General features: G+C 43.8%; 1 protein-coding gene across 4 annotated transcripts in view; it reads right to left on the bottom strand.

Moving 5' to 3' along the window:
• The window catches only part of eps8l2 (EPS8 signaling adaptor L2), a 282,983-nt gene that overhangs the window by 39,485 nt on the left and 215,660 nt on the right, over positions 1-27,838 (bottom strand). For 3 of the 4 annotated variants that reach the window (XM_086007782.1, XM_086007781.1, XM_086007783.1), the window contains 6 exons: positions 25,440-25,566; positions 24,251-24,339; positions 19,893-19,967; positions 18,869-19,017; positions 9,564-9,750; positions 4,289-4,422 (listed from right to left, as the gene is read on the bottom strand). In XM_086007782.1, coding sequence (XP_085863908.1) covers positions 4,289-4,422; positions 9,564-9,750; positions 18,869-19,017; positions 19,893-19,967; positions 24,251-24,339; positions 25,440-25,566 — 761 coding nt within the window. The remainder of the gene's footprint in view (positions 1-4,288; positions 4,423-9,563; positions 9,751-18,868; positions 19,018-19,892; positions 19,968-24,250; positions 24,340-25,439; positions 25,567-27,838) is intronic. The other variant, XM_086007784.1, reaches the window with a different exon arrangement.

Raw genomic sequence — 27,838 nt, 5'->3', positions numbered from 1 at the left:
GATGCTACTCTATATTCATTAATATGATGGTAAGATAGTACTGTTTAAATACTGGAATATAATTAGAACGGTTTTTGAAATGCTTGTGCAGGATTTTCAGAAATGACCCTAAACTAGCAGTACTATTGAGAAAGATGTCCCTTGTAAACACACATCACCTGTGTATAACCTCATTGGGCTGGTAATGGTTCATTGCTCCACTGATAATTCTCAATCCCCAAAACAAAAATATAGGTTTGCTACATACTTTTTCATGAAGATGGTGTCTTTTTGAAATTAGTTGATAGCAAAAGGATGATATTTGACTGCTATATATTATAGTTAGGCTTTCTAATACTTAGGCTGACTAATCTTATTGCAAACACAAAAATTATAACAGTGATACGTTACCACGCTTATGATTCATCACACTCCTTTAGATCACTTCATCTACCAGTAAATACAGTGCAGGTTATATAGCAGCCTGTAAACAACTGGCTTCAGCTAGCTTCTGGTGAAGTCAGAAGGTAGATAAAGCAATCCAGTATCAGTGCCTACTACCAGGTGGGCGGGTGGGACAGACACTAATCCACTTGAAATGAGCTCTCAAAAAATGCCCTCGGAAGAATGGTGATTCCTTGCTGGGGTCGTAGTTTTATTAAAGATTAAATAAACATTGCAAACCCCTTGGGGCAAACCAGCTGAGCCAAATCCTGTCCCCACCTGACTTTCACATCCATGTAACTTCCAGCAAGGGTCACAGGACAGTGATCAGGAATCCAGGCTGATTTTCCTTTCCTTAGCCCAGAGGCACTGAGGCCAACTGAACCCTCCCTGGTTGAGTTCAGCTCGCTCAGCACAGACCTTCTGATCTATATAGCTTACTACTGCACAGGAAAAGGCCCTTTACCACGTTAAAAACATGTTCAACTTCTCAAACTGACATAAAAGTCATCAACTTAAGACTACATTTAAAACAGCATGTTATATTGGTTAATCTTTCATTATCTGATCAGTGTACAAGTAATTGCAGGGCTGTGGAAAACTGATCCTTGAAGCAGGGCAGCACCAGCATGCAAAGCACTGTTAAATAAATGTTGCTAAATTAATTAAACCCAACCACCACTAGAAATTCTGCAAATTATAATCTCTTTCGCTTTAATAAAACACACTGGCTCATATTGTTCCTTGGATGCTGCAGGATCCAATAATGACATGGAAGGAGCAAAGGCTCCTGACTTCATGCTGAATAAAAATAACCATATTTCCAATGGAATCCATGCCAATTGATAGATATGTTTTTGTTGGAGATAGGCAACTTCTTTACTGGGGTATTGTTCTCCTTTTTACCATTCTTGGTCTAATATATCAACTGCCACTAAGAGGGTGGCTGACCTGCCCCCAGGACTCTGCCAATTCTGCTCAGCAACGTGTGCACAAGAGCAACATGGGAGGACACTCCCTCAAATTTGTCCTTCTGTGGAGAAGCAACTTCCCCCACTGAGATCAGTAACTCTGTAGCTGTGAGACCACTGGTGTCAAGTGGCACCTCAGCACAGGAGGTTGGCGCTCCAGTACAGCACCCCATCATTTCAGAGTTCCTCTTTGAAACAGTTAAAGGCATGAGTATGTTGCCCAATGTGAATTTTGACACTAAATATTCCCAAATTAATGTCTACATACTGTGTATTGTTTTGATAGGCCTTGGTTGTTGTTACAGTTCAAAGGGCGATTTTAACCCTACCCACCAGGCAGTCAGTTAAAATTGCACAGGTTATTTATCCATCCTGGAGTCGTCGGTTGCTGAGCAGATGGCAAGGACACCTGCCCAAAGCCTGCAGGGTCCTCTTTTACATATGCATGTTGGGTCTCTGATGTCCTTGGGATCCAAATACAATTTTAACTCGGCAGCCTGAGCAGGAAGTGGCAATGGCTTTCATGCCAGGTGAAAATGGCGGGGAAGAGGATTTGGGGCAAGTGCCCTAAAGAGAGCCATGGTATCTCCTGCCGCGGACTTCCCCACGCCCTCCCCACTCCCACTGCCGGGTCGCAAGAACCCTATGGGACGCCCTGAAGCTGGGCCCACCATCTACCCACTGTCGGCAGACAGCCTCCAGACCATGTGATTCTCCATTGGTTCCTGCCCACCATGGGAAGTCAGCCAACGGGATTTAAATGTGTTCCGGGAGCTAAAATATTTGTGGCCTAATTTCTGGAGCAGTGGGTGAGTTTCTAGCTCACATACTGTCCACCCGCCCAAAACTGGCCTAGAGTTAAAAGTGGGCCTTATCTACAATTGTTTTTTGATTGATGCCCTGCCGGCACTTTAGCCACTTAAAGGCACATTTAACTAAACTCTGTGACAGGCAATGTCACAACGATGCCTGTGTACCCACAGGAAAAATCTGAGCCAATGTGTTTAAAAAGGCAGTATAATCATAACAAAAGATTTAAAAGATCAGATTAATACACTACAAAGTGAGAGTTCATGCTAATTAAGCCAGAACAGAACCACTTGAATCTTTTCTATTGCTCCGGGTTAGCTATATATTGCATAGAAGAATGAGAGAAGCATTGTCCCAAAAGAACAGAGGATAGTAATGCAAATAATACCTGCATGTTTGACAGAGAGGGAAAAAAGCAAGAATGGGCTTTAAGGAGCCTTGGGGAAAGGGTAGCCGTGGTGAGACTCATGGCTAAAATGCTACAGCAGTGAATTTGAATATGGTGGCAGCTGGACTCTGATGGGAATGCTCCAGAATCTAATATGGTGACAGCATGGCAGACTCTAATATAGTGACAGAAACATGCAGATAGGATGGACTCCAATACTGTGATGGTAAGGCTTCAACCTGACTGTGACAGACTAATATAGTGACAGGAAGGCTCCAATGGGACTGTGTCAGATTCTAATACACTGATAATGGGGCACTTACACAGGACTCTAACATAGTAAAGCCGTGACTAGCCTTGATTGTCATTTAAACAGAAGTTTTAGAGAAGTAAACTTATTCTCTCTTTCCGGTATGGTATTTTTAAACTGCACATCAGCAGTACTGTGTATTGAATGGTTTTCTTTCCTTGGGTTGGGCAATTTGATTTGTGCTGCGATTGAACACAGTGTATACAGAGCTAAATATTCTGAGTATATGGAGCAGGTAATCTGAGTGAGTGTACAGATAATCAATGAAGGGGAAAAATATAAAAGTGTCAGCACAAGCCAGTGTGGAAAGTATAGATCACTCCCTGGACAGAGGACTTGAAGAGGTTTCAGTCTCTGCAGTTTTTAAATGGAGAATTATTTTGCGGTTCTTTCTGGTTTCTCAATGATCAAGCATCCTCCTTAGCAAATAATCCATTTATATTCTAAAATGATGGGAACTGGGAACTATGGGGCATTTGGACATCGATTTTTCAACTCTAGGACCTGGATTTAACAGATGAGTGGAAGAGTCACTCTCAGATCATTTCAAATAGCTCTAAAACCAATTTTGTATTGATCCAGGGATGCAAGAAGAGCTGCAGTCATGTGCACACTTGTGATCTCCAAGCGCAGCTCTCTACTTTTTACATTTACCAGCATGACATCATGGATGGCCAGTAGGGTAACCTTTGTGGTTTTTGTCTCCGCTACAGCCAATCTTGAAAATCAGATGTCATCGGAGGCAAGGAGTTCTCCCCCTGCACCATACCACAGCGGCTGCAGCACTGAGCTCCTACTAACAGTGGCATGATATCAATAAAATAGTGCCTTAAGTAAAATTTTATGACCAGTTGACATAAATTCTCAGCACAAAACTGCTCTCTGGTTTGGAAATATTTCAACAATTTGGTTCCTGAAGGGCACCATGACCTGATCCTAGGTCTTGGCCAATATGCTCTTCAGCTGACCACTAGGTGGCGGGATGGAGCAGGGTCAGGGGTGACTTTTCCTTCCTCCTTACCCGGACACTTCACGGTCACAAATAGGGTGCGCAACTGAGCTGCTACAATTCTAAAGGAACTAGAGCCAATACTAATAGATTACAATGAAATGACCCATTTCCAGTTAACATAAATTTTAAATACATAATTTAAAAAAAATTAAATAATGCAACAGAAAAAAAAGGATTACAAGGCTTCGGACTAGAAAGCTGCAAAAAAGGATGATGGAATTGAGAAACCTGTTAGTATTATGGATCACGGAGCCTCCACTTACTGTCCTGCTGAGGAATATTAATGCAGAGGAGCTCTCCATACAGTCTTACCAGCAGGAGGGAAAGAGAATGCACATTGTACCAGTTCTCCACAGCGTGCTAATACCAGTTACCTATCTACATGCCGACTAACACTCTGCTTAAAAGCATCCACTGCGATATTCTGGTCACCAATCTGGCCTCTCTTGAATGATGTGTTACAGTATGCATACCCATTGGGCGGAGGGAAGCTGGGCGTCGATGAGTGCTGAAAGACAAAAAAATGAATAATGTGAAGAAGACTTTATATGGGTCTGGATACAATATGAAGATTGTATTTCCACCTAGGTACAGTGTGAAGACTAAATTGAAGATCACATTTGGGTCTAGAAGCAGGGAAGACAGTCCAGTTTTCGACTGGATAGTGTTGTTTGTGAGTGGGTTGTCCAGAAGTTCTAAAACTGAAATCACACACCAAAAGTCTTTTTTTTAAAAAGAATTCCATTTATTTTGTGTCTCAAGATATGGAGACAATAGTTATTGAGGTTAGTAATGATTTTGATGAATGTTCAATATCGATAAAGCAAATCCTGACACTCAAGTCATGATCCCACTCCACAGTCCTGTTTTGAATTTTGGCAAAAGGTGACAAGTACATGCAAAAAGATTAATAAAAAAATTATTTTACCACCAGTGCAATGCTTAACTACAATTAGAAAGGCAGCTTGGCTTAGTTGATAGTATTCTGGGCTTAATCCCACTTGAGTCAGTCATCATTCCTGGAGAGAACAGGTTAGTTAGCATTTCAGACTGCAGCCTCTCATCAGAACTGGAAAATTATAATTGAACAAGCACTTAAATAGAATCAGAACAAAGGGGGGAGGCAGGCAAAAAAAAACAGGAGAGGAAGTATCTGTGCAATGACCTGTAATCCGAAAGAAAAACAGGAGATTGTTAGATGGCTGATATGATCTTTTCATCAATCAAAGAAATTAAAGACATGAAAGAAACAGAAAATGTGAACAGCTAAGGCACTGGGAGGCAGGCAGCCCAAGGAAGAGATGAGGAGATGGATTGAAAGCTTGTAGATCTGAAATTAAAACAGGAGTTGCTGTCATATTAGTACAGGGTATGATAGTTCAAACAGGAGAAAAGCAGGTGTTAAGTAGTCAGAAATGCGAATGTGCCTGTTCTCCCCATGAATGCGAACTGATCTGCTGTGTTTCCAGTACTTTCTGCTTTTCTTTCAGATTTCCAGGGTTTGCAGTTTTATGCTTATTATTTACAAATCAAAAGAGGCTATTTTGTTGCTGTATAATTTTTTTAAATTATTTGTTCCTGGGATGTGGGCATGGCTGGCAAGGCCAGCATTTATTGCCCATCCCTAGTTGCCCTTGAAAATGTGGTGATGAGCCGCCTTCTTGAATCGCTGCAGTCTGTGTGATGAAAGTACTCCCACAGTGCTGTTAGGTAGGGAGCTCAGGATTTTGACCCAGAGACGATGAAGGATCGGCGATATATTTCCAAGTCAGGATGGTGTGTGACTTGGAGGGGAACTTGTAGGTGATGATGTTCCGATGCGCCTGCCGCCCTTGTCCTTCTAGGTGGTAGAGGTCGCAGGTTTGGGAGGTGCTGCCGAAGAAGCCTTGGTGAGTTGCTGCAGTGCATCTTGTAGATGGTACACACTGCAGCCACGGTGTGCCGGTGGTGGAGGGAGTGAATGTTTAAGGTGGTGGATGGAGTGCTAATCAAGTGGGCTGCTTTGTCCTGGATGGTGTCGAGCTTCTTGAGTGTTGTTAGAGCTGCACTCATCCAGGCAAGTGGAGAGTATTCCATCACAGTCCTGACTTGTGCCTTGTAGATGGTGGAAAGGCTTTGCGGAGTCAGGAGGTGAGACACTCGTGCAGAATACCCAGCCTCTGGCCTGCTCTTGTAGCCACAGTATTTATGTGACTGGTCCAGTTAAGTTTCTGGTCAATGGTGACCCCTAGAATGTTGATGGTCGGGGATTCAGCGATGGTAATGCCGTTGAATGTGAAGGGGCGGTGGTTAGACTCTCGCTTGTTGGAGATAGTCATTGCCTGGCATTTGTTATTTGCCACTTATCAGCACAAGCCTGAATGTCATCCAGCTCTTGCTGCATTCGGGCATGGACTGCTTCATTATCGGAGGAGTTGCGAATGGCACTGAACACTATGCAATCATCAGCGAACATCCCCAGTTCTGACCTTATGAAGGAGGGAAGGTCATTGATGAAGCAGCTGAAGATGGTTGGGCCTAGGACACTGCCCTGAGAAACTCCTGCAGCAATGTCCCGGGGCTGTGATGATTGATCTCCAACAAATACAACGATCTACTAGCTATGACTCCAGCCAGTGTATAGTTTTCCCCCAATTCCCATTGACTTCAATTTTACTAGGGCTCCTTGATGCCACATTTGGTCAAATGCTGCCTTAATGTCAAGGGCAGTCACTCTCACCTCACCACTGGAATTCAGCTCTTTTGTCCATGTCTGGACCAAGGCTGTAATGAGGTCTGGAGCAGATTGGTCCTGGCAGAACCCAAACTGAGCATCGGTGAGCAGGTTATTGGTGAGTAACTACTGCTTGATAGCACTGTCGACGACACCTTCCATCACTTTGCTGATGATTGAGAGTAGACTGATAGGGCGGTAATTGGCCGGATTGGATTTGTCCTGCTTATTGTGGACAGGACATAACTGGGCAGTTTTCCACATTGTCGGGTAGATGCCAGTGTTGTAGCTGTATTGGAACAGCTTGGCTAGAGATGCAGCTAGTTCTGGAGCACAAGTCTTCAGCACGATAGCCGGGATGTTGTCGGGGCCCATAGCCTTTGCTGTATCCAGTGCGTTCAGCCGTTTCTTGATGTCACGTGGCGTGAATCAAATTGGCTGAAGACTGGCTTCTGTGATGGTGGGGACATCAGGAGGAGGCCGATATGGATCAGCCTTATCTTTTGCACTCGCGTGCTGGGCTCCGCTATCATTGAGGATGGGGATATTCATGGAGCCCCCGCCTCCCATTAGTTGTTTAACCACTATTCACGACTGGATGTGCCAGGACTGCAGAGCTTTGATCTGATCCGTTGATTGTGGGATCGCTTAACCCTGTCTATAGCATGCTGCTTCCGCTGTTTAGCATGCATGTAGTCCTGTGTTGCAACTGCCCCAGGTTGGCACCTGATTTTTAGGTACGCCTGGTGCTGCTCCTGGCATGCTCTTCTGCACTCCTCATTGAAACAGGGTTGGTCCCCTGGCTTGATGGTAATGGTAGAGTAGATATACCGGGCCATGAGATTGTGGTGGAATACAATTCTGCTGCTGCTGATGGCCTACAGTGCCTCATGGATGCCCAGTTTTGAGCTGCTAGATCTGTTCTGAATCTATCCCATTTAGTACCATGGTAGTGCCACACAACACGATGGAGGGTGTCTTCAGTGTGAAGATGGGACTTCCTCTCCACAAGGACTGTGCGGTGGTCACTGCTACCAATGCTGTCATGGACAGATGCATCTGCGACAGATAGATTGGTGAGGACGAGGTTTTTCCCTCATGTTGGTTCTCTCACCACCTGCCGCAGACATTGATCAGACCCCATCTGGAGTACTGTGTACAGTTCTGGTCATTTTATCATTGGAAGGATATTACTATCCTTGAGAGGGTACAGAGGCAAGCAATTAAAATAATTCCAGGTACAGTATCAGGAATTTAAATTATGAAGGTTTGAAGGAAAATGGGCAGAGTAAATGTCTCTCTACTTGCCTTAGCAGCCATTCTCAGAATCAAATTAATGTGACATTTCCATTTTCCACACTATCCATCCTTATGGACCCAGATTTTGTGGTAGAAATAACGGAGAGGCAATCAGCACTCACAGTTATTATGGAGTAAATCGGACAGCAACTTGTGGTGTTCGCACGTGTGCAGTTAAATGTGAAAATCCAGAAGTTGCTGTCTGATTTGCCCTGCTCCTCCACAAGCTTCACTACACCGGCACCTCGCTGAGAGAGCCGGCGTTCAAACACATGAAGGGCGTGAAGTTACGATACTTCTCCACTAGATATTATTGGAGATTTAAAATAAATTAATAATTACGTTTTTACTTTTTCTTTCTGTTCCTCTCTTTATTTTGCTTTCTGTACATGATTTTGTATTGAATTCGCTATTCTAACTTACACTTCCTGATTTAGACTCTCAGCGTCTCACTGAGGATTCTTTAATCTGATTGGTTGAAGAGACACACTGTTGCTTGCCCTGCACTCACACGCCACAAATCCCCTGTAGAGGGCGCCGCGCTGAAATGATCTCTAAATACTGTAAGTTGCCACTCAAAAGCGCGCAACAAGTCTGTAACTAAGCGCATTTAACGGCGAGTGCGGTTTGTTTGCAGCTGACCGCAAAATCCGGACCATCTGAGCAAGATTACTAATTTAATACTAAATTTTGGGCAGAGTCATCTTGTGAACTCTGAGCTCAATTCCTTCTGAAAAGGACAAGTCCAAACTCTTAGATAGAGGCCTAGAAATTCAGTTGCCTTAGCGCCGCTTTTGAGGCGCTAGAGGGACTAGCGCCAGAGTTATGGCCAGTTTAAAAATTCCCTGGGGCCCTAAATCGGCGTTGCACCGGTAGCGCTGCGCCGGCACCGATGACGACATCGGTGTGCGCAGCGTCCCGGTTGCCGTGGTAACCCGCCCGAACTCCGAAATTGAGTTGCGGCCGCCTCGCCCGTGGCAGCCGCAAGCAACGTTCTGTCAGAGGTGCCTTACTCCAGTTTGCGCCGGCGCATTAAAGGCCCCGCGGCGGCCGGCCACTTTCCCGCCGGCCGCCTGCCCGCAGCTCCCTCCCTGGACTTCTCCCCCCCCCCCCCGGAACAGATGCAAGCCCGGCACTTGTCCGAGGTGCCGGGCTCATTTTTAAGCTGAGTTGCGCGGGCCGCGGCCGGGTGCAGGCAGCTCCTCCTTAACGGGAGGAGGAGGCCTGCACGTCCCCAGCCTGCCGCACCGCATCGGGTGCCGCAGCGCCGGAACAGCGCCGCAATGGGGCAGTTAGCGCCCATTGGGAGGCGCTGAAACCCTCCAGTAGCGCCGGCAGCCGTTTGGGCGCGGCGCTACTGAATTTTTGGTGCGCGCAGGGGGACGTAGCGCCGGCACTAACTTCCGGCGCTAAAGCCCTGGCTGCGCCAAAACTCAATTTCTAGGCCAGAGACTTTCATTCCACCAGTCAGGGCTAGAATGAAGTCCAGATCCTAGAAGTCAAACAATAATGTACTTAATATTTGATACAGGCATTACAATGGAGTCTTTATTGAAAATAAATAAGCAAATCCATCCGGTAACATAGAACGTAAAGTTGCACTATACACAAAGGATTAACCATGAAAATCGCCTCACCTCCTCAGCTTGTCGCCTCATCTCCTCCTGTCTGCGCTGTGTATCTACTGCAGTTGTGGTTGAGTCCGCTGCTTGGTGTGGGTCCAGTTCCCAGGGAACTCCTCGAAAGTTTTCGAGAGGTGGCTCCCAGCCATTTCTAAACCTCGGCACATATGGGTGAACAAAGTGGTCCTTTGGCCAATCAGCCCTGAAAGAAAAGGGAACACAATCTGTTACTGTCAGTTTCTAAGCACGCAACGCGCTTACCTTTAAATGTTAATGTCTTTCAACTGTTTTCATTCTTATATCTGCATTAAGGGAAGTAACAGTAGCCCCAATGACAGGCATAGCACTGTCCAGGTACAACATTGATAGCTCACCACATTATCCTGCCAATATACATAATATAATATAAAGAAAAATAAACTTTATTTATTGCCTTTCACACCCTCAGAATGCCCCAAAGTGCTTCAGAGCCAATTTGTACACAGCAAGACCCCACATACAAGATCCCTGGAGTGGGGCTTGAACCTACAACCTGCTGACTCAGAGGTGGGAGTGCTACCATTTAGCTAAGCTGACACTTTACATGCAGGTTTGCACTGGAAGTTCCTACCCACAGAAAGTGCAGTTTATATCAGGTCAAACTTAGCTATCAGGATCATTATGAGGGGGAGCTAAGTGGGATTTGTTCCCACGTTTCCAACAGCCACTACTCTCTGTATAATACACGAATTGTAGCCCCATGACATACCTCACAGACAAAAAATCTCTCCCTTCCTGTAACTATCTCTGCTTGGTCCCCACTTTTCAACTCTTTCTGTCTCCTTCCATCTGTCTTTGTTAGTTGAGGCCAAGATCATATTAGTCATGATCTTATTGAATGGCGGAGCAGGCTCGAGGGGCCAAATGACCTACTCCTGCTCCTACGTCTTGTGTTCTTATGTCTTATGTTCCACTCTTTTCAGTCTCTGTATGCCGCACACATTTTCTCATTCTCGTTCTGTACCTTTGTCTCTGACTCTTTTCCTCACTCTTTCTCTCACCCTGTTTTTATAAGTTCCTCCTTCAATCTACCTCCTCTCGGTTTTATGGACCTTCCATTCTCTCTGCGCGTCTTTCACATGCTTTCTCTCTATATGTCTACCTATTTCTTATAAAATACTGGGCACATGCAAATGAAGTACAGTTATTCATGATAGATCTGGGTGAAGCAGAGATATCAACAAACAGGTGAGAAATGTTATTTCCACCCACAAGGGAATTGTGCTCTTAGTCTCACAATAAAGCTCTGGAAGGTTGCACCCGAGAATAAGGTGCTGCAATACAAGCACTGCTCTGCAGAGGGTACTATCACATTAACCTTTACATGTAAGTACAAAGAAGAAACACAGATGCTAGAAATTTGAAATAAAAGCAGGAAAGATTGGAAATACACAGGAGATTGATCTGTGTGTAAGTGAGAAAGATTGGTAAATGTTTCAGTTCTGATGATGGATCACATCTGAATCATTAAGGTGTCTTTTTTCTTAACCATTTTGTATCCAGCTTGTAATTTTACCCTTGCTGATGCTTCTGTTGTTACAGAACAGAAACACTATAGCATTAGCTGTGCACTGATGTAAGAATACCCTTGAGTTTGCTTGTACTAAGTTGGAGAATCAGTATAATATCACTGGCCTTAAATGAAACCACAGAGATGTCTTTACATTACACATTAGGTCATTATCACTTGTCTATTTATCATATTCATAAAAAATGTAAAACTTGAAAACACATTAGCTTATGTAATGTTCAATTCTCCCCATCTCACCTGAAGCCACTAATTCATTGCTGAATGCCCACATTCCAAGAATTAAAAAAAGTAACTGAAGTTACTTGGCTGGTATACTTTTCAAATAAATGCAAAATGTTTTGGAACAACTAGTGGTGTTCTCTGATAGCTCAGTAGCTAAAGTAGCTAAAATGATCCCAGGTTTGATCCACAATATGTGTCGAGTTAGCGGATGTCAGCCTGGGCAGCAGTAGAAGTGCTACAATTCTGCCCCGGGGGTTAAAAGGAAAAAGAAGTGACAGTTCTTGTGCCTGATTGCTATCCAGTGACCTCTACTCAAAGTATGGAGATGAGGTGGAGTCAGGGACGGGATCTAACTTGATGCCCCAATGGTCATATCGTTTGTTGACACTCATCATCTAGGCTAATGTATGAAGAACGGTCACTTGGGCAAAATACAGCTGGGGGAAGGGGGAGGGCAGAGGTAAGCTCGTGCCCATCAACTGCTCCAGGAGAGGAACAAAGAAAATTGGGGGAAACAAGTTCCATTAAACAAAAGCAATAAAAAGAAAGACTTGCACTTATATAGCACCTTTCACGACCACCGGACATCCCAAAGCGCTTTACAGTCATTTTTTTTTAAGTGTAGTCACTGTTGTAATGTAGGAAATGTGGCAGCCAATTTGAGCACAGCAAGCTCCCACAAACAGCAACGTGATTATGACCAGGTAATCTGTTTCTGTTATGTTGATAATGCAACACCACTGGTAGAGAGAGCTTTCGTAGGTGTTGTGGAGACTAAAAATCCACAGCCATTCTGGCAGCCTCTCACTGTAACTTTGGCAGGAGTCCACTGGAATGGCTGTGAATTAGGCTGAGTCCAATTACAATTGATCTACCGCCAAGGCTTTCTGGGAGGTTTTTTGGAGGCAGAAACTCCATTCAGTTTTTACAAGGCCATTTACAAGGGAAGCGGTTCCGGGGGCAGAATCTCTGAGCATTAGAGTTTCTGCATCACAGGTTTACTTAAGGACCCGGCGTATGATTGGTGCTGGTAGGTCTAGCGTGACCGGGCATACTGGACAACCACCTTGTGGTTGTGAGGCCCAACTATGGTTCCATGACAGAATGGCAGCCTGGACCCCGAAGATCTGGCTCCAAGTTTTATAGTGACCCTTTGTATGGATTCTTCCAGGCATGACTTGGCCTCCCCCCTTCCCCCCACCCCCCCCCCCCCCACCGTGCCACCCCCCAATTCCCAACACAGGAGTCTTTACAGGACTTTTTGGCCAATTTGATCGGGCAGAAAGTTTGGTGGAATTCTCCCTGGGAAGAGGAAAGTCGGGTCACACCCGTGAAAGAATGCTTAACTGACCCTGCACCCTGAATACTCTCCCAGCTCGTCAAAGCCATGTGTGTTGTGGGGCCTTCCCCTTAATCTGCAAACTTTGGCTGAGTCAGCGGTGGGCGGATATCTGGGGCAGGTTTATCTCGGCACTTCTGGGAGCAAGGTGTAGCAAATGTGGTAACTGGTGAAAAAAATTACAGTGAGCTGCCATTCAGAAATTTTGCTTGCGCCAATCGATCTAACTTGTAGTTAAATTAGAAAAACCTGAGCAAATTCTCTTTGTTTTATTGGAGCCCACATGCCAGTCAAAGAGTGACATCACAGGAGAGCAGGTAGGTGATTGGTTGGTGAGTATTACAGCTTTTTTTTAACTCTCTAAGTTAGGGAAGGGGGTTAAATTAAGATCTGAGAAACTGTAACTTGCTAGTACGTATTAAAGCAGCGGTAGCAGCGAGAGGATAAAGAGCAGCCCAAGAGTGGACCTGAATTAAAGCAGCGGCAGTGGCAAGGCTCCGATTAAAAAATAACAACAACAAAAAAATCTAAGAGTGACGTCACAGGAGAGCAGGTAGGCGATTGGTTGGTGAGTACTACCGCTTTTTTTTTGCTTTTTAAGTTAGGGAAAGGGATTAAATTAAGGGCTGAGAAACTGTAACTTGCTAGTACTTATTAAATTAATAACTTAAACTAGATAAAATAAATAAAACTAAAACATCGATTGAATAAAAGTTTTAACTAATTATTTAATATATAAAACAAGATTAGAAATGGCAGGGCAGGTGGTGTGTTGTACTGCAGCATGTGGGAGTCTGTGGAGAGCATCACGATCCTGAGCAACCACATCTGCAGTAAGTGTCTGCAACTTGAGGAACTTCGGCTCAGAGTTGTTGAGCTGGAGTACGAACTGCAGACATTGCGATGCATCAGGGAGGGGGAGAGTTACCTGGACACTTTGTTCCAGGAGGCAGTCTCACCCTTTAGGTTAAGTAGTACTTTAGACTTTGTCAGGGACAGGAGGGCGTGACTGTGAGTCAGGCAGGTATGGAGACTCAGGATGTAGTGATGGAGGAGTCTCAGCCCTTGACCTTGTCCAACAGGTACTTGCTACCTGTATAGATGAGGAAAAGGACTGTAGGGAGGATGGGCAAACTGACCACGGCACCGTGGTACAGGAGGCCATCCAAGTGGGGGGAGAAGGAAGGAATGTGGTCGTGGTTGGGGACAGTATAGTCAGGGGGATAGATACTGTTCTCTGCAGCCACGAGAGAGAGTCCTAAAGTCTGTATTGCCAGGGTTAAGGATATCTCCTCGCAGCTAGAAGAGAACTTGGAGTGGAAGAGGGAGGATCCAGTTGTCGTGGTCTATGTAGGAACCAACGACATAGGTAGACCTAAGAATGAGGTTCTGCTGAGGGAGTTTGAGGAGCTAGGGTCTAAATTAATAAGCAGAACCTCAAGGGTAATAATCTCTGGATTAATACCTGAGCCACGCGCAAATTGGCATAGAGTCAAGCAGATCAGAGAATTAAATGCGTGGCTCAAAGAGTGGTGTGGGAAGAAGGGATTTCAATTCATGGGGCACTGGCACCAGTATTGGGGAAAGAGGGAGCTGTTCCGTTGAGACAGGCTCCACTTAAACCGGGCTGGGACCAACGTCCTGGCGAATCGAATAACTAGGGCTATAGATAGGGCTTTAAACTAAAAGGGGGGCGGAGGGGTCAGGTGAGGGGAAATTTAGAAATCTAAAGAGAAAGGTCTAGGCAATAGAGCAGTGTAGTGATTTGGGTAAAAAATAAGCAGAGTGTGACAGGAAGGGACAACAAGTTTAACAGTAGCAGTGCAACAGAGAATAAGGTCAAAGCCGGGAATAATAGTAACCTTTGTGTTACAATGCATGAAGCATTTGTAACAAGATAGAAGAACTAGTGGCACAAATAGAGATAAATGTGTTTGACCTAATAGTCATTACAGAGACGCGGTTGCAAGGTGACCAAGGTTGGGAACTAAATGTTCCAGGGTACTTGACATTTCAAAAAGGCAGGCAGAATGGAAAAGGAGGGGGTGTAGCCCTGATAATAAAGGATGACATAAGGACAGTAGAGAGAAAGGATCTCGGCCCAGAAGATCAGGAAGTAGAATCAGTATGGGTGGAGATAAGGACAAACAAGGGGCAGCAAACATTGGTGGGAGTAGTATATAGGCCCCCTAATAGTAGCTATACTGTTGGACAGAATATTAATCAAGAAATAGTAGCAGTTTGTAACAAAGGTAATGCAATAATCGTGGGGGACTTTAACCTTCATATAGACTGGACAAATTAAATTGGCAAAGGTAGTCTGGAGGAGTTTGAGGGGCTAGGGTCTAAATTGATAAGCAGAACCTCAAGGGTAATAATCTCTGGATTACTACCTGAGCCACGTGCAAATTGGCATAGAGTCAAGCAGATCAGAGAGTTAAATGCGTGGCTCAAAGAGTGGTGTGGGAAGAAAGGATTTCCGAGAACAATACGTCATGGAACCAACCATGGAACAGGCTATTTTAGATCTTGTATTGTGTAATGAGACAGGGTTAATTAGCAATTTCATAGTAAAGGATCCTCTGGGGCAGAGTGATCATAATATGATAGAATGTCACATTGAGTTTGAGAATGACTTGCCTAAGTCTGAAACTGGAGTCTTAAACTTAAATAAAGCCAATTACATAGATATGAGGGATGAGTTGGCTAAAGTAGATCGGAAAAATAGAGTAAAAGGTATGGCAGTAGATAAGCAGTGGCTAGCATTTAAAGAAATATTTCATAATTCTCAACAAAAATACATTCCATTGAGAAACAAAAACTCCACGGGAAAAGTGATCCATCCATGGCTAACTAAAGAAGTTAAGGATAACATTAGATTGCAATTAGAAGCTTATAATGTTGTAAAGAATAGTAGTAAGCCTGTGGATTGGGAGAGTTTCAGAAACCAGCAAAGGATGACCAAAAAATTGATAAAAAGGGAAAAAATAGAATGAGAGAAAACTAGCAAGAAATATAAAAACAGATTGTAAGAGCTTCTACAAGTACGCAAAGGGGAAGAGAGTAGCAAAAGGAAACATTGGTCCCTTCGAGGCTGAGACAGGAGAAATTATTATGGGGAAAAAGGAAATGGCAGAAATGTTAAACAAATATTTCGTATCAGTCTTCACAGTAGAAGACACAAAAAGCATACCAAAAATGGTGGGGAGCCAAGGGGCTAATGAGGGTGAGGAACTTAACGTAATTAATATAAGTAGAGAAAAAGTACTAGAGAAACTAATGGGATTAAAATCCAACAAATCCCCTGGACCTGACAGCCTACATCCTAGGGTTCTAAGTGAGGTGGATGCATTGGTTTTGATCTTTCAAAATTCCCTAGATTCTAGAACAGTCCCTGTGGATTGGAAGGTAGCAAATATAACACCACTATTCAAGAAAGGAGGGAGAGAAAAAACAAGGAACTACAGGCCAGTTAGCCTGACATCAGTCGTCAGGAAAGTGCTGGAATCCATTGTTAAGGAAGTGGTATCAGGTCACTTAGAAAATCATAACATGTTTAGGCAGAATCAACATGGTTTTATGAAAGATAAATCATGTTTGACAAATTTATTAGAGTTTTTTGAGGATGTAACTAGCAGGGTAGATAAAGGGGAACCAGTGGATGTAGTATATTTGGATTTCCAAAAGGCATTCGATAAGGTGCCTCATAAAGGTTATTACACAAGATAAGGGCTCATGGGGTTGGGGGTAATATAGTAGCATGGATAGAGGATTGGTTAACAGACAGAAAACAGAGAGTAGGGATAAACGGGTCTTTTTCAGGTTGGCAGGCTGTAACTAGTGGGGTGTTGCAAGGATCAGTGTTGGGGCCTCAGCTATTTACAATCTATATTAATGACCTAGATGAAGGGGCCGAGTGTAATGTATCCAAGTTTGCTGACGATACAAAGCTAGGTGGGACAGTAAGCTGTGAGGAGAATAGATATATAGACAGACTAAGTGAGTGGGCAGTAAGGTGGCAGATGGAGTATAATGTAGGGAAATGTGAGGTTATTCACTTTGGTAGGAAGAATAGAAAAACAATATTTTTAAATGGTGAGAAACTTTTAAATGTTGGTGTTCAGAGAGATTTGGGTGTCCTCGTGCAAGAAACACAGAAAGCTAGCATGCAGGTACAGCAAGCAATAAGGAAGGCAAATGGCATGTTGGCAAGGGGGTTGGAGTATAAGAGCAAGGAAATCTTGCCACAATCATACAGGGCCTTGGTGAGACCACACCTGGAGTATTGTGCACAGTTTTGGTCTCCTTATCTAAGGAAGAATATACTTGCCTTGGAGGCGGTGCAACAAAGGTTCACTAGATTGATTCCTGGGTTGAGAGGGCTGTCTTATGAGGAGAGATTGTGTAGAATGGGCCTCTACTCTCTGGACTTTAGAAGAATGAGAGGTGATCTCATTGAAACATACAAGATTCCAAAGGGGATTGACAGGGTAGATGCTAAGAGGTTGTTTTCCCCTGGCTGGAGTGTCTAGAACTAGGGGGCTTAGTCTCAGGATAAGGGGTAGGCCATTTAAGACCGAGAGGAATTTCTTCACTCAGAGGGTTGTGAATCTTTGGAATTCACTGCCCCAGGGGGCTGTGAATGCTGAGTCTTTGATTATATTCAAGGCTGAGATAGATAGACTTCTGGACTCTAGGGGAATCAAGGGATATGGAGATCAGGCTCCCACCGTGGAGTTGAGGTCAATGATCAGCCATGATCCTATTGAATGGTGGAGCAGGCTTGAGGGGCATATGGCCTACTCCTGCTCCTATTTCTTATACAATTTGTAGCCAGGCAAGGCATTTGAGGAATGTCAATCTCTAGCCCAGCCAGCATTCTGAAGCAAAAATTGTGCCAGCACTGAACTACAATCCCCGCGATCAGAACCTTGGTTAAATATTTATGAACAATGTGTCAAAATAGCAGAGTTCTTGCAGCAAGCTGCACGTTACGTTCTACCCCTAGTCACACATCAGCTCTCAACTTGTCTCCTAAGCCATAAATGTCCTAACTGGTGTCTTCGGTCCCTGGTGCAGACTACAAAAAACATTTTCTTCCCCTAATGATAGCACTGTGTTGGATAGCTGGTACTGCCTATTAGAAGTTGGTTCAGTCAAATTTTGCAGGGGCTCCCAGACGTCAATATTTGCAAAGGTCCCAAGAAGTGTGGCAGAATTTAGAGATTCCTGGGAGTGTGTTAATTTTTCCAGTGGGTCCACACATAGAAAAGTGCAAAAACCATTATTCTAACCTGAAGGTAATGAATTTGAGGGGTGCCTGTTACTTGTGTCTGCCTACATCAATCAACCAAGTGTCGTCAGAATCCCAGCTAGGACCGAAGATGGAGATTCAATGCAGGAGGGAATCAGATACCAGAGATGGGTTATTAACCCTAACTGATTGGCGGGAAGGAAATGGGGGAGCAGTTAAGCTGAAGTGGTTCCATTTCCCACTTTGTTCCTGCTGCTGCTTTTTGGAATACATAGGACTCCAATGGCATTTTAACCCACCCTGAGTGGGACAAGTGAACCTATTGGGAATAAAAAATGCTCTCCCGGGCCCCACAAGGAAAGTCTGGGCTTCTGCTGCCGACGGAAACAGCTGAGCAGCTGACCGGCAGATTACAAATGAGGCCCTACTCCCGCCAGGAGTTAAAATTGGCCCTTCAGCATCTCATTCCCCTTCTCTGACTTGAATTATTCTACTTGTTGGTAGATCAATGTCGGTAGCTGTCATGGAATCCTCTAACACCAGACTCTCTCCTATCTGTAGAAGGACACTTTATCAGCAATAAAAAATGCATGTCCGATACACACCATTTAATTACCGACAATTCATTTACATGTGTGTCTGTACAGGTCGTGTGTGTCTCAGCACTTTCAACCACTGCAGAACTGAAGAAGCCAATATTTGAGAGCAGGGCAAGCTGTGTAGGTGATGCCAGAAGAGCCAGTATTCATTCGTCAGGCACTGAAGAGAAATTCAGCAGCTTTACAAATGGATCTCTTAATTACTGTACAATCAGACCATTTCCTGCACAACTGGCATAGATCCTCCATATAATATATATCGTTATATACACAATGCAATCATTCCCTTTTTTTTGTGATTGGCTTACTGCAGAAAATGGAATCTTGTGTCCTCACCTGGATCTGGTCCATGCCTCTCCTAGTGCCTCCCATAGTGCCATCTCTTTAGGAGTTAGGTGGCCCCTTAGAAAATCCGTAGCGTCCTTGGAAAGCAGAGGGCTTATGATGGTCTTGGGCACTTCTGGTCCTCCAATGGCCCGAACCACCTGCCCAATATAGCACCACATAAGAATCAAAACCAAAAAGAATGAGGACAAATTCATTGCATACAGATTACTATCAAATTGTCTAATATACATCAGGGTCAGACAGAAGTGGGTGGGGGGGTGGTGGTATTACAGGGTAGCTTGTTGGGCCAGGGGGAAAACACTCCTGCTCCTGGCCCACAAGCTGTCCTGTAAAGGCACTTACCTGTTCCATCCAGCCCTTCACCCCTCGCTTCAGCTGCCGGGTTTCCTGAGGCCCGGGAAACCCGGCCTTCAGGTGTTAAAAATAAAAGTGACGTTAAAATGGAGGCGGGTTGGTCACTTGCCCCTAAGTCACCTCCGTTAAAATCGGAAGTGGGCAGGTTGGGGTTGGGTTGTCCATTAAAAATTTTTTTTAGCTCCCACCTGCCCTGGGGGGTTAAAATTACCCCCATTTCTGCTCATCCAGTCACAACTAGTTTCTCTTTATTCTATCTTTCCCCATTGTTTAAACTTTAATTTTTCTCTTTTTTTTTACCTAATCTAACCTATCCTAACTTCTCTAAAATACTAAGATAAGGACCTTTACCTACTTGTTTGCTTCTTCATTTTGAAGCTGGGAGCAAATTTAGAACCAGTGGATTTTTGCTGGAGGAAACCTGCTCTAAAGACTAGTGTTTCAGCTAATCTAAAACTCAGAATTGGAAGAGTGACAATGATGCATTATCGACACGTGCAGGTTAACATTTGCCACATTTTTACATTCAGACCAGCAACAGGGTTTTTGTGCAAGGATACTGTCAGATGATTAACACCTCCCCAACTGATTAACATGCCCCCACCCCGCCACCATTGCATAAGCCATCTCTTATCATTACAAGGTGTTGTTACTTTACCACTTCAAGTGGTCCAAACAGGAAGTGAAGCAACTCCACTGCATTTGGATTTTGTATGTGCCTCTTCAGTTTAGCCTACAAACAAGAAAAGGTGCAGATCAGTGACAGTGTTTGTCAATCCTCAGAACCAGTAACCGTTGGCATACAGTTTTCTAACTGGAGCACCCTATTTGATTTAAAAAAATTGTGCAATGATAAATTGATCAATAACTTATCATATTTCTCCTTAATAATTTGTAGATTCAATGATCCTGTTATTAACTTAATTTTGTGGAGGCTCAGGAGAGTTGTGCACATAGATTTCAAGTTTCTTACAACAAAATTGATACTTAGACAGACCGATACACAGAGAGATGGACAGGCAGATAGCCTAAAAGACCTAAGCCTGGATTTTAATTCGAGGAGGGTGGCAAACTGTCCTGATTTTAACTCCCGGGACTCACCTGCATGCCCCCGGCAAGTTTCCCAACCAAAACCAGTGGGAAGCAGCAGCAGCCCAGTGGGTAGGAGTGCAACATTGGGCAGCCGAACGGTCCTCCGTTGTTAGGTAAGTCATGGAGAGGAGATTCGGGAGGTTTTTGCATTCTGGGAGGGTGGGGGGCGGGGGGCGCGGGGGCCAGGGAAGGGGAGGCCTCCTAGCTCCACAAAGAAAGTGAATAAAAACTTTCCTCTTTCGGCCTCTTCTGGCTTCAGCTCCTCTTCCTGCTCAGTTAACCCGGTAGAAAAGCATCAACCGCTTCCCTGCTCATGGTTAAAATCGCAGTTGGGCCCCGATGACATAATTGGAGCCTGATCTGCATATTTAAAGAAGGACCCCACCAGTAAGTGCCCTGCTCGCCTGCTCAGAAGAATAGATTAAAATTGTAGTCTGTGGGAAGAGAGTGGAACGTTGGCGGGTGAGTCTCCGGGCAAATTTAACTTCCCCCCCCACCCCACCTTGTTTCTGCTGGGTGGGCAGAATTAAAATGATCTCTCTAGTTTTTGGGAAAGTGACCATTTTAAGCAATCTGAGGAGAGGTATGACATCTGTCAAATTCCTTGCAAAGTATCCTCCATACTATTCCAGTAAAGCACGTGTACCTTGACCTCTTTCACTGTTTGGATGTTGTGGAAGTTGCTCATTTGGCTTGTTGCAACATTTCAAATCTGCAGTGATTTCGATGGATGGAGAATTACAGGGAATGCTCCTGCGATTTTCCAACATGCACTGGCTGCGTATGAGACCCCGCCAACGGCACAGAGCCTTGTAATATTAACCCTAATGTTCTTGAGGCCCCTCGGTGGAAGACAGAAGAGTTACTCCTCTTGCGCGGGCAGGCAGTTCATTCCGAAAATCTCGCCGAACCTGCGCTCGGCGGGCTGATAGCGAGTCGCAAATATAAAAGCAGAGTTACAAGCACTGCTGATGGCTTAATTGGTAAAGGAGCTGCGCCATACAGACCAGAAGGTCACTGATTCAATTTCTGGTCTGTGCTGAGTTGGCGAATCTCAACTGAATTGGTAGAAGTGAGCAATACAATTGATTCAGTGCCATTGGGCTAGGAAGATGAGAAAAAAAAAATCAAGGTTTTCCACTCCTGCTTTCTATTCAGTGTCCTCTTTCTGGAAAGTAAGCTTGTGTGGATGTTGGATGAAGATCCTTTCTTGGCAGTGAACAGAGGGAGATAAAAACAAAGACAAATTTTGCGGTGGTTCTATGGTGGGAGACAATATGGAACCCCTGAGAAAAATGGCATAAATGATTAAAAATGCAATTTATGCCATTTCTCTGGGGTTTACACTGATCTCCCATCAAATTATGGTAGGGGTTTGGGAGAACCCTTCAGAATTTCAGGCTCAGAGACACAGATAGTCAGGCAGGTTTTAAAGAGAATGCTGTGAGAGCTGTCATCAAGACTGAGAGGTTAGATATACTGGAGGACTGTAGAAATCGTCTTGTTTAAGTCAAGTAAGACAATACACTGATGTGGGGAAGTGTTGTGTGTTCATTATTTTGTTTATTTTACAAAGGTAAGTTGTACAAAGTAAAGTAAGTCAGTCCAATCATAACTGCTCTTCTGTAAGTTTGCCTTAGTGTGAAATAAAGCAGCTTCATGATTTGTATCTGGTCTCATCTCTCGCCACCATACAAGCAGGCAAATGTCTTATTCAAATTCAGTACTCTATAGTTTTGGCTATATCGTTCAGCATTCTATTTGCTTTGTTGATTGCTGCTCTGCAGTGGATAGACAGCTTTACTTGGATGGCCGTGGTTGACGAGCCTACTGGCACTTGGGTAGATTTACTTACCTGCCACCCGCCGTAAACTGCCACTGCGGATTGCTCGCCCATTATAGAAACTGCTCAACTTTCATTTCCAATTGAAAGAAAATCGGCCAGTTTCTATAATAGGTGGCGAATCTACAATGGGGAACAAGGAAATGGCAGAGCGATTAAACAAATACTTTGGTTCTGTCTTCATGGAAGAGGACACAAATAACTTCCCAGAAATGCTAAGGAACCAAAGGTCTAGTGAGAAGGAAGAATGAAAGGAAATTAGGATTAGTAAAAAAAATAGTGCTGGAGAAATTAATGGGACTGAAAGCTAATAAATCCCCAGGGCCTGAAATCTGCATCCCAGAGTACTAAAAGAGGTAGCCATGGAAATAGTGGATGCATTGGTTGTCATCTTCCAAAATTCTATAGATTATGGAACAGTTCCTGCAGATTAGAGGGTGGCAAATGTAACCCCACTGTTTACAAAAGGGAGAGAAAACCGGGAACTACAGACCAGTTAGCCTAACATCAGTAGTAGGGAAAATGCTAGTCTATTATAAAGGATGTGATAACAGGACACTTAGAAAATATCAACAGGATTAGACAAAGTCAACATGGATTTAGGAAAGGAAATCATGTTTGACAAACCTACTGGAGTTTTTTGAGGATGTAACTGGTAGAATAGATAAGGGAGAACCAGTGGATGTGGTGTATTTGGATTTTCAGAAGGCCTTTGATAAAGTCCCACATAAGAGGTTAGTGTGCAAAATTAAAGCACATGGAATTGGAGGTAATATACTGGTATGGATTGAAAATTGGTTAATAAACAAGAAACAGAGAGTAGGAATAAATGGGTCTTTTTCGGGGTGGGGTACCACAGGGATCAGTGCTTGGGCCTCAGCTATTTACAATATATATCAATGATTTGGATGAGGGAACCAAATGTAATATTTCAAAGTTTGCTGACGACACGAAACTAGGTGGGATTGTGAGTTGTGAAGAGGATGCTAAGAGGCTTCAAGGCAATTTAGACAAGTTGAGTGAGTGGGCAAATACATGGCAGATGCAGTATAACGTGGATAAATGTGAAGTTATCCACTTCGGTAGGAAAAACAGAAATGCAGAGTATTATTTAAATGGTGATAGATTGGGAAATGTTGATGTACAAAGGGACCTGGGTGTCCTTGTACACCAGTCACTGAAAGCAAACATGCAGGTGCAGCAAGCAGTTAGGAAGGCAAATGGTATGCTGGCCTTCATTGCAAGAGGATTTGAGTACAGGAGCAAGGATGTCTTACTACAGTTGTACAGGGCCTTGGTGAGACCACACCTGGAGTACTTTGTGCAGTTTTGGTCTCCTTACCTAAGAAAGGATATACTTGCCATAGAGGGAGTGCAGCGAAGGTTCACCAGACTGATTCCTGGGATGGCAGGACTGTCGTATGAGGAAAGATTGGGTCGACTAGGCCTGTATTCACCGAATGAGAGGGGATCTCATTGAAACGTATAAAATTCTGACATGGCTAGACAGACTGGATGCAGGGAGGATGTTTCCCCTGGCTGGGGGCTCTAGAACGAGAGGTCACAGTCTCAGGATACGGGGTAGGACATTTAGGACTGAGATGAGGAGAAATTTCTTCACTCAGAGGGCGGCGAACCTGTGGAATTCTCTACCACAGATGGCTGTGGAGGCCAAGTCACTGAATATATTTAAGAAGGAGATAGATAGATTTCTAGATGCAAAAGGCGTCAAGGGGTATGGGGAGAGAGCGGGAATATAGTATTGAGATAGAGGATCAAACACGATCATATTGTATGGCGGAGCAGACTCGAAGGGCCGAATGGCCTACTCCTGCTCATATTTTTTTCTATGTCACAACAGCAGTTTTAGCCCCGGACAGCAAATTGAAAGTCTACCCCTCACTGTCACACATTAGTAGGCATAGTACCTTCAGGAGAGGACAAAATTGAAAAAGGCTGTTCGGTCTAATGTGTAAGTCACACCTTCACACATATTACTTATGGCCTCAAGTGAACCAGGAGTAAATTACATATTGCCTAATGTGTTAAAAGTTAAAACAATCCCTCAGGTGAGTTCTTACCAGCATATTCAAGGTCAGCTTGATCTTTTGCAAACAGTCGGTGAATTCCGCTGGTAATGGCGGCTTTGCTCTCAGAGTAAGCATACCCTCTGTGTAGTAGAGAGAGAAAAAAATGATATGCGACTGATCACTGATTTGTTAATCATAACTGCTTTATATCTTATGTACGGCACACACAGCATAATGCTAATACTGGTACATATATAACAAGCATCTAGACACATGTCATTTGTACAGGAAATGTATCATAACTTTATAATTTCAGTCACCGGAGGTTTTCTCCTTTGTGTGCTGGTAAAGTGAGAGATATAAGGAACAGGGCATAGAGTAGGGCAGTGCAGAAAAGAGAGTAAGCGTGGATGGAAGGGATGAGCTAGGTAAGCGGAGAGAGGAAAGGGGAAATGGAAAAGAGAGTAGAAGAAAAGAGGAGTGAGAAGGGAAAATGAAGGAAAAAGAGCAAAGGAGGATGGGGAAAACAACAACTTGTATTTATATAGCACCTTTAATGTAGTAAAATGTCCCAAGGTGCTTCACAGGAGTATTAAAAGACAAAACGTTTGACACCGAGCCACATAAGGATAAATTAGGGCAGGTAACCAAAAGCTGGGTCAATGAGGTAGGTTTTAAGGAGCATCTTAAAGGAGGGAAGAGAGATAAAGAGGCAGAGAGGTTTAGGCAGGGAATTCCAGAGCTTAGAGCCTTGGCAACAGAAGACACGGCCACCAATGGTTGAGTGATTAGAATCAGTGATGCTCAAGAGGGCAGAATTAGAGGTAGCGTAAATATCTCGGGGGGTTGTGGGGCTGAAGGAGATTACAGAGATAGGGAGGGGCGAGGCCATGGAGGGATTTAAAAACATTGGCTTCAGTCTTCCCAATATTTAATTGGAGAAAATTTCTGCTCATCCAGAACTAGATGTCGGACAAGCAGTCTGACAATTTAGAGACCGTGGAGGAGTTGAGAAAAGAGGTAGCGAGGTAGAGCTGGGTGTCGTCAGCGTACATGTGGAAACTGATGCTGTGTTTTCGGATGATGTCGCCAAGGGGCAACATGTAGATGAGAAATAGGAGGGGGCCAAGGATAGATCCTTGGGGGACACCAGAGGTAACAATTCGAGAGCGGGAAGAGAAGCCGTTGCCGAAAAGAAGGAATAAAAGGTAAGAGAATGTAAGAGAAGAGGAGTTCGTACCTGCCGGTGCCTTTTTTTTGTTCTTCTTGGATTTTTTCCTTTGGTTCAGTTGACTGTAGGCCTCAGCAGCCTTCTGAAGTTTGGCTACAAAGAACTCAATGTCATCCAGTGTGCAGTTTAGAATTTGCTGTGGAAAAGAAAATAATAATCCTGGTTTGATGACTGTGGTGTGAGTCACAAAGACTAAATCAGTGATAGTCGAGTTAAAACGGTTTCCAGGAAAGTCTGAGCAGACCATCATATCATTATAGAGGATACAATTGTAATAGATTTAAGCTGACCTTTTTTCTGATACTTAAGAAAACAGTAGTTGGGCTCAAGAATCATTTGACACATGCACGGCTGGGGTGCTGAACACAGCCCTATCCTAGCTAACCAACACCTACCATCTCTTATCTATGATGGCTCCCTTTTTTACCTTAATTAATTGATTGACATTCTTGGATCATTATTTCCTCTGATCTCAAGCAATATTCTCGCATTTCCAACACTGACTCCAAGAATCTCAGCTTCCATTTTGTGCCAAAAACTTTCTCCGTCAACAGGTTTTAACTATCTATAAAGTCCATCCATAATTTTAAAACTGCTCCCATTTTCTCCTATGTCTTTGGTAGCTCTTCTAGTGCCACGTTTATACTTCTGAACATGTTAAAGAAAATGTTCATTGTCCTATAGTGATCCTCCTCTTTAATCCAATCACCAAGTCCTCTCTCTGATACAATCTTTCTTGTCTCTCTCCATTTTATCTATACCACTATGGATGGTGCTCCTCTGTACATCCCTCTCTTATTCTTCCTACCCTCCAAATACACTGCGGACATGCTCTCCCTCCTCCTTGCGTTAAATTAGTGCCTCTTTCTCATTTTCACCAGGACTTCACAACTGTGCAGCTCCTTTAGTTTTCCCTTCCTCCTATAACCTAGATGTTTTTAAAACCTGAATTTGGGGTCACCTAATCTCTACTCCTTCATTAAACTAGTCTTCTCTCTGATTGTTTTCAACCACTGGTGTTGTGTTGAGCGGTTTATCTTGACTCTGCGAGGTTTCTCAAGTAATACAGAGTTGTATCTTTGCTTGGTCTTGAAATTTACAATTGCTAAAACTCTCCTTTGATTTCACAACATGGACTCATTTTCGGTCCCCTCCTTCATATGAAAGAATTACAGTAATCTAGTTTTTATGAAAACATTTGCTGAGGTAGGCATGCCATCTAAACTGCATAATAGTCTCCAGAAAGACATTGCAGGATTGAATGGCTTAACTCTTCAAATGTTGGTGAAAATTGTTTTATTTGGTCATCTTTTTTGAGATCTCTGAACTGCTGAACAACCTCTTACTCTAACATAGAAAACTCACCAATGTTAGAAGTAGCTAAATCCTCAGATGGCTTTGTGGGGAAATGCATTGAGTGGTGTAATACTGAGCTATACAGACCAGAGGATCCCTGGGACTGAGGATACAAGACAGACCCACAGATTTTCAGGGTAAGTGCACCTAACATCCTGCAGAGCCCAGTCTCTTTTAAGAAGCTCTGTTTTGATGTATGGATTTACTTCTTACCAAATTATTGCAGTGTAGAATGGATTTCATGTGATTAAACCATGCAAATAAAAAAACCCAAATTAAACGCAGGTGAAGAAAAAGCATGGGACTTTTCTTTCATTGTAATGTCTGGCAGCTTGTGTGTTCTTGAAAATTACATTGCAGTGGCACAAATTTATACAAGCAAAATGAATAGCATCACTTAAAAATATATTTTTTATATTATATGAATATTATCTTCCATCTTGGCCCCACTCCCTGTGCGGAAACAATTGGCCTACACTTGGCACTACCCCTATGGTGGCAAGGCTGAGCCTGGAAACTCAGAGCATGGCTAATGAAGCAAGAAAACTCCCACCTCACTACTTTGTGGCATAATGTGTTTATGCTTCAATGCTGCCTCTGACTTTTTTTATTCCTCTTGTCAACATTTTCCTCTCCTCTCTTGAAAGCATGATTCTTTACTGGTTACATTAGGCAACCTCTGGTACTTCAGGCCATTATTCATGTATGATTCTTGACAGTGACTATGAGTAGGCTATGTGTGTGTGTATGTCTGTGTGTGCATGTGCGCATCTGCGCGTTACAGTTAAGTCCAATCCTGTCCTTCCTGGACGTCCACAGACGTGCACTTCCAGCATGAACTGCTAGCTAGCAGCCAACCAACAGCAGGAACCCTGTGATTTTCCTTCCCTGATACTGGGCTGCTGGTGTTAACTGCAGCATCTCTTTCACCATCTCGCTGAAGATCAGCTCATTTAGCACAAACCAGGAGCAAAGTGGGACCTTCCCGTTCTGTATGGCTCAGGCATCATGGGATAAACATGCTGAGGCATTGGGGGAGCTTCTGAAATTAT

This window comes from Somniosus microcephalus, chromosome 15 (assembly GCF_052327205.1).
Source record: "Somniosus microcephalus isolate GS21.2 chromosome 15, FLI_Smic_1.0, whole genome shotgun sequence".
Lineage (NCBI taxonomy): Eukaryota > Metazoa > Chordata > Chondrichthyes > Squaliformes > Somniosidae > Somniosus > Somniosus microcephalus.
This window is presented reverse-complemented; position numbering and strand designations above follow the sequence as displayed.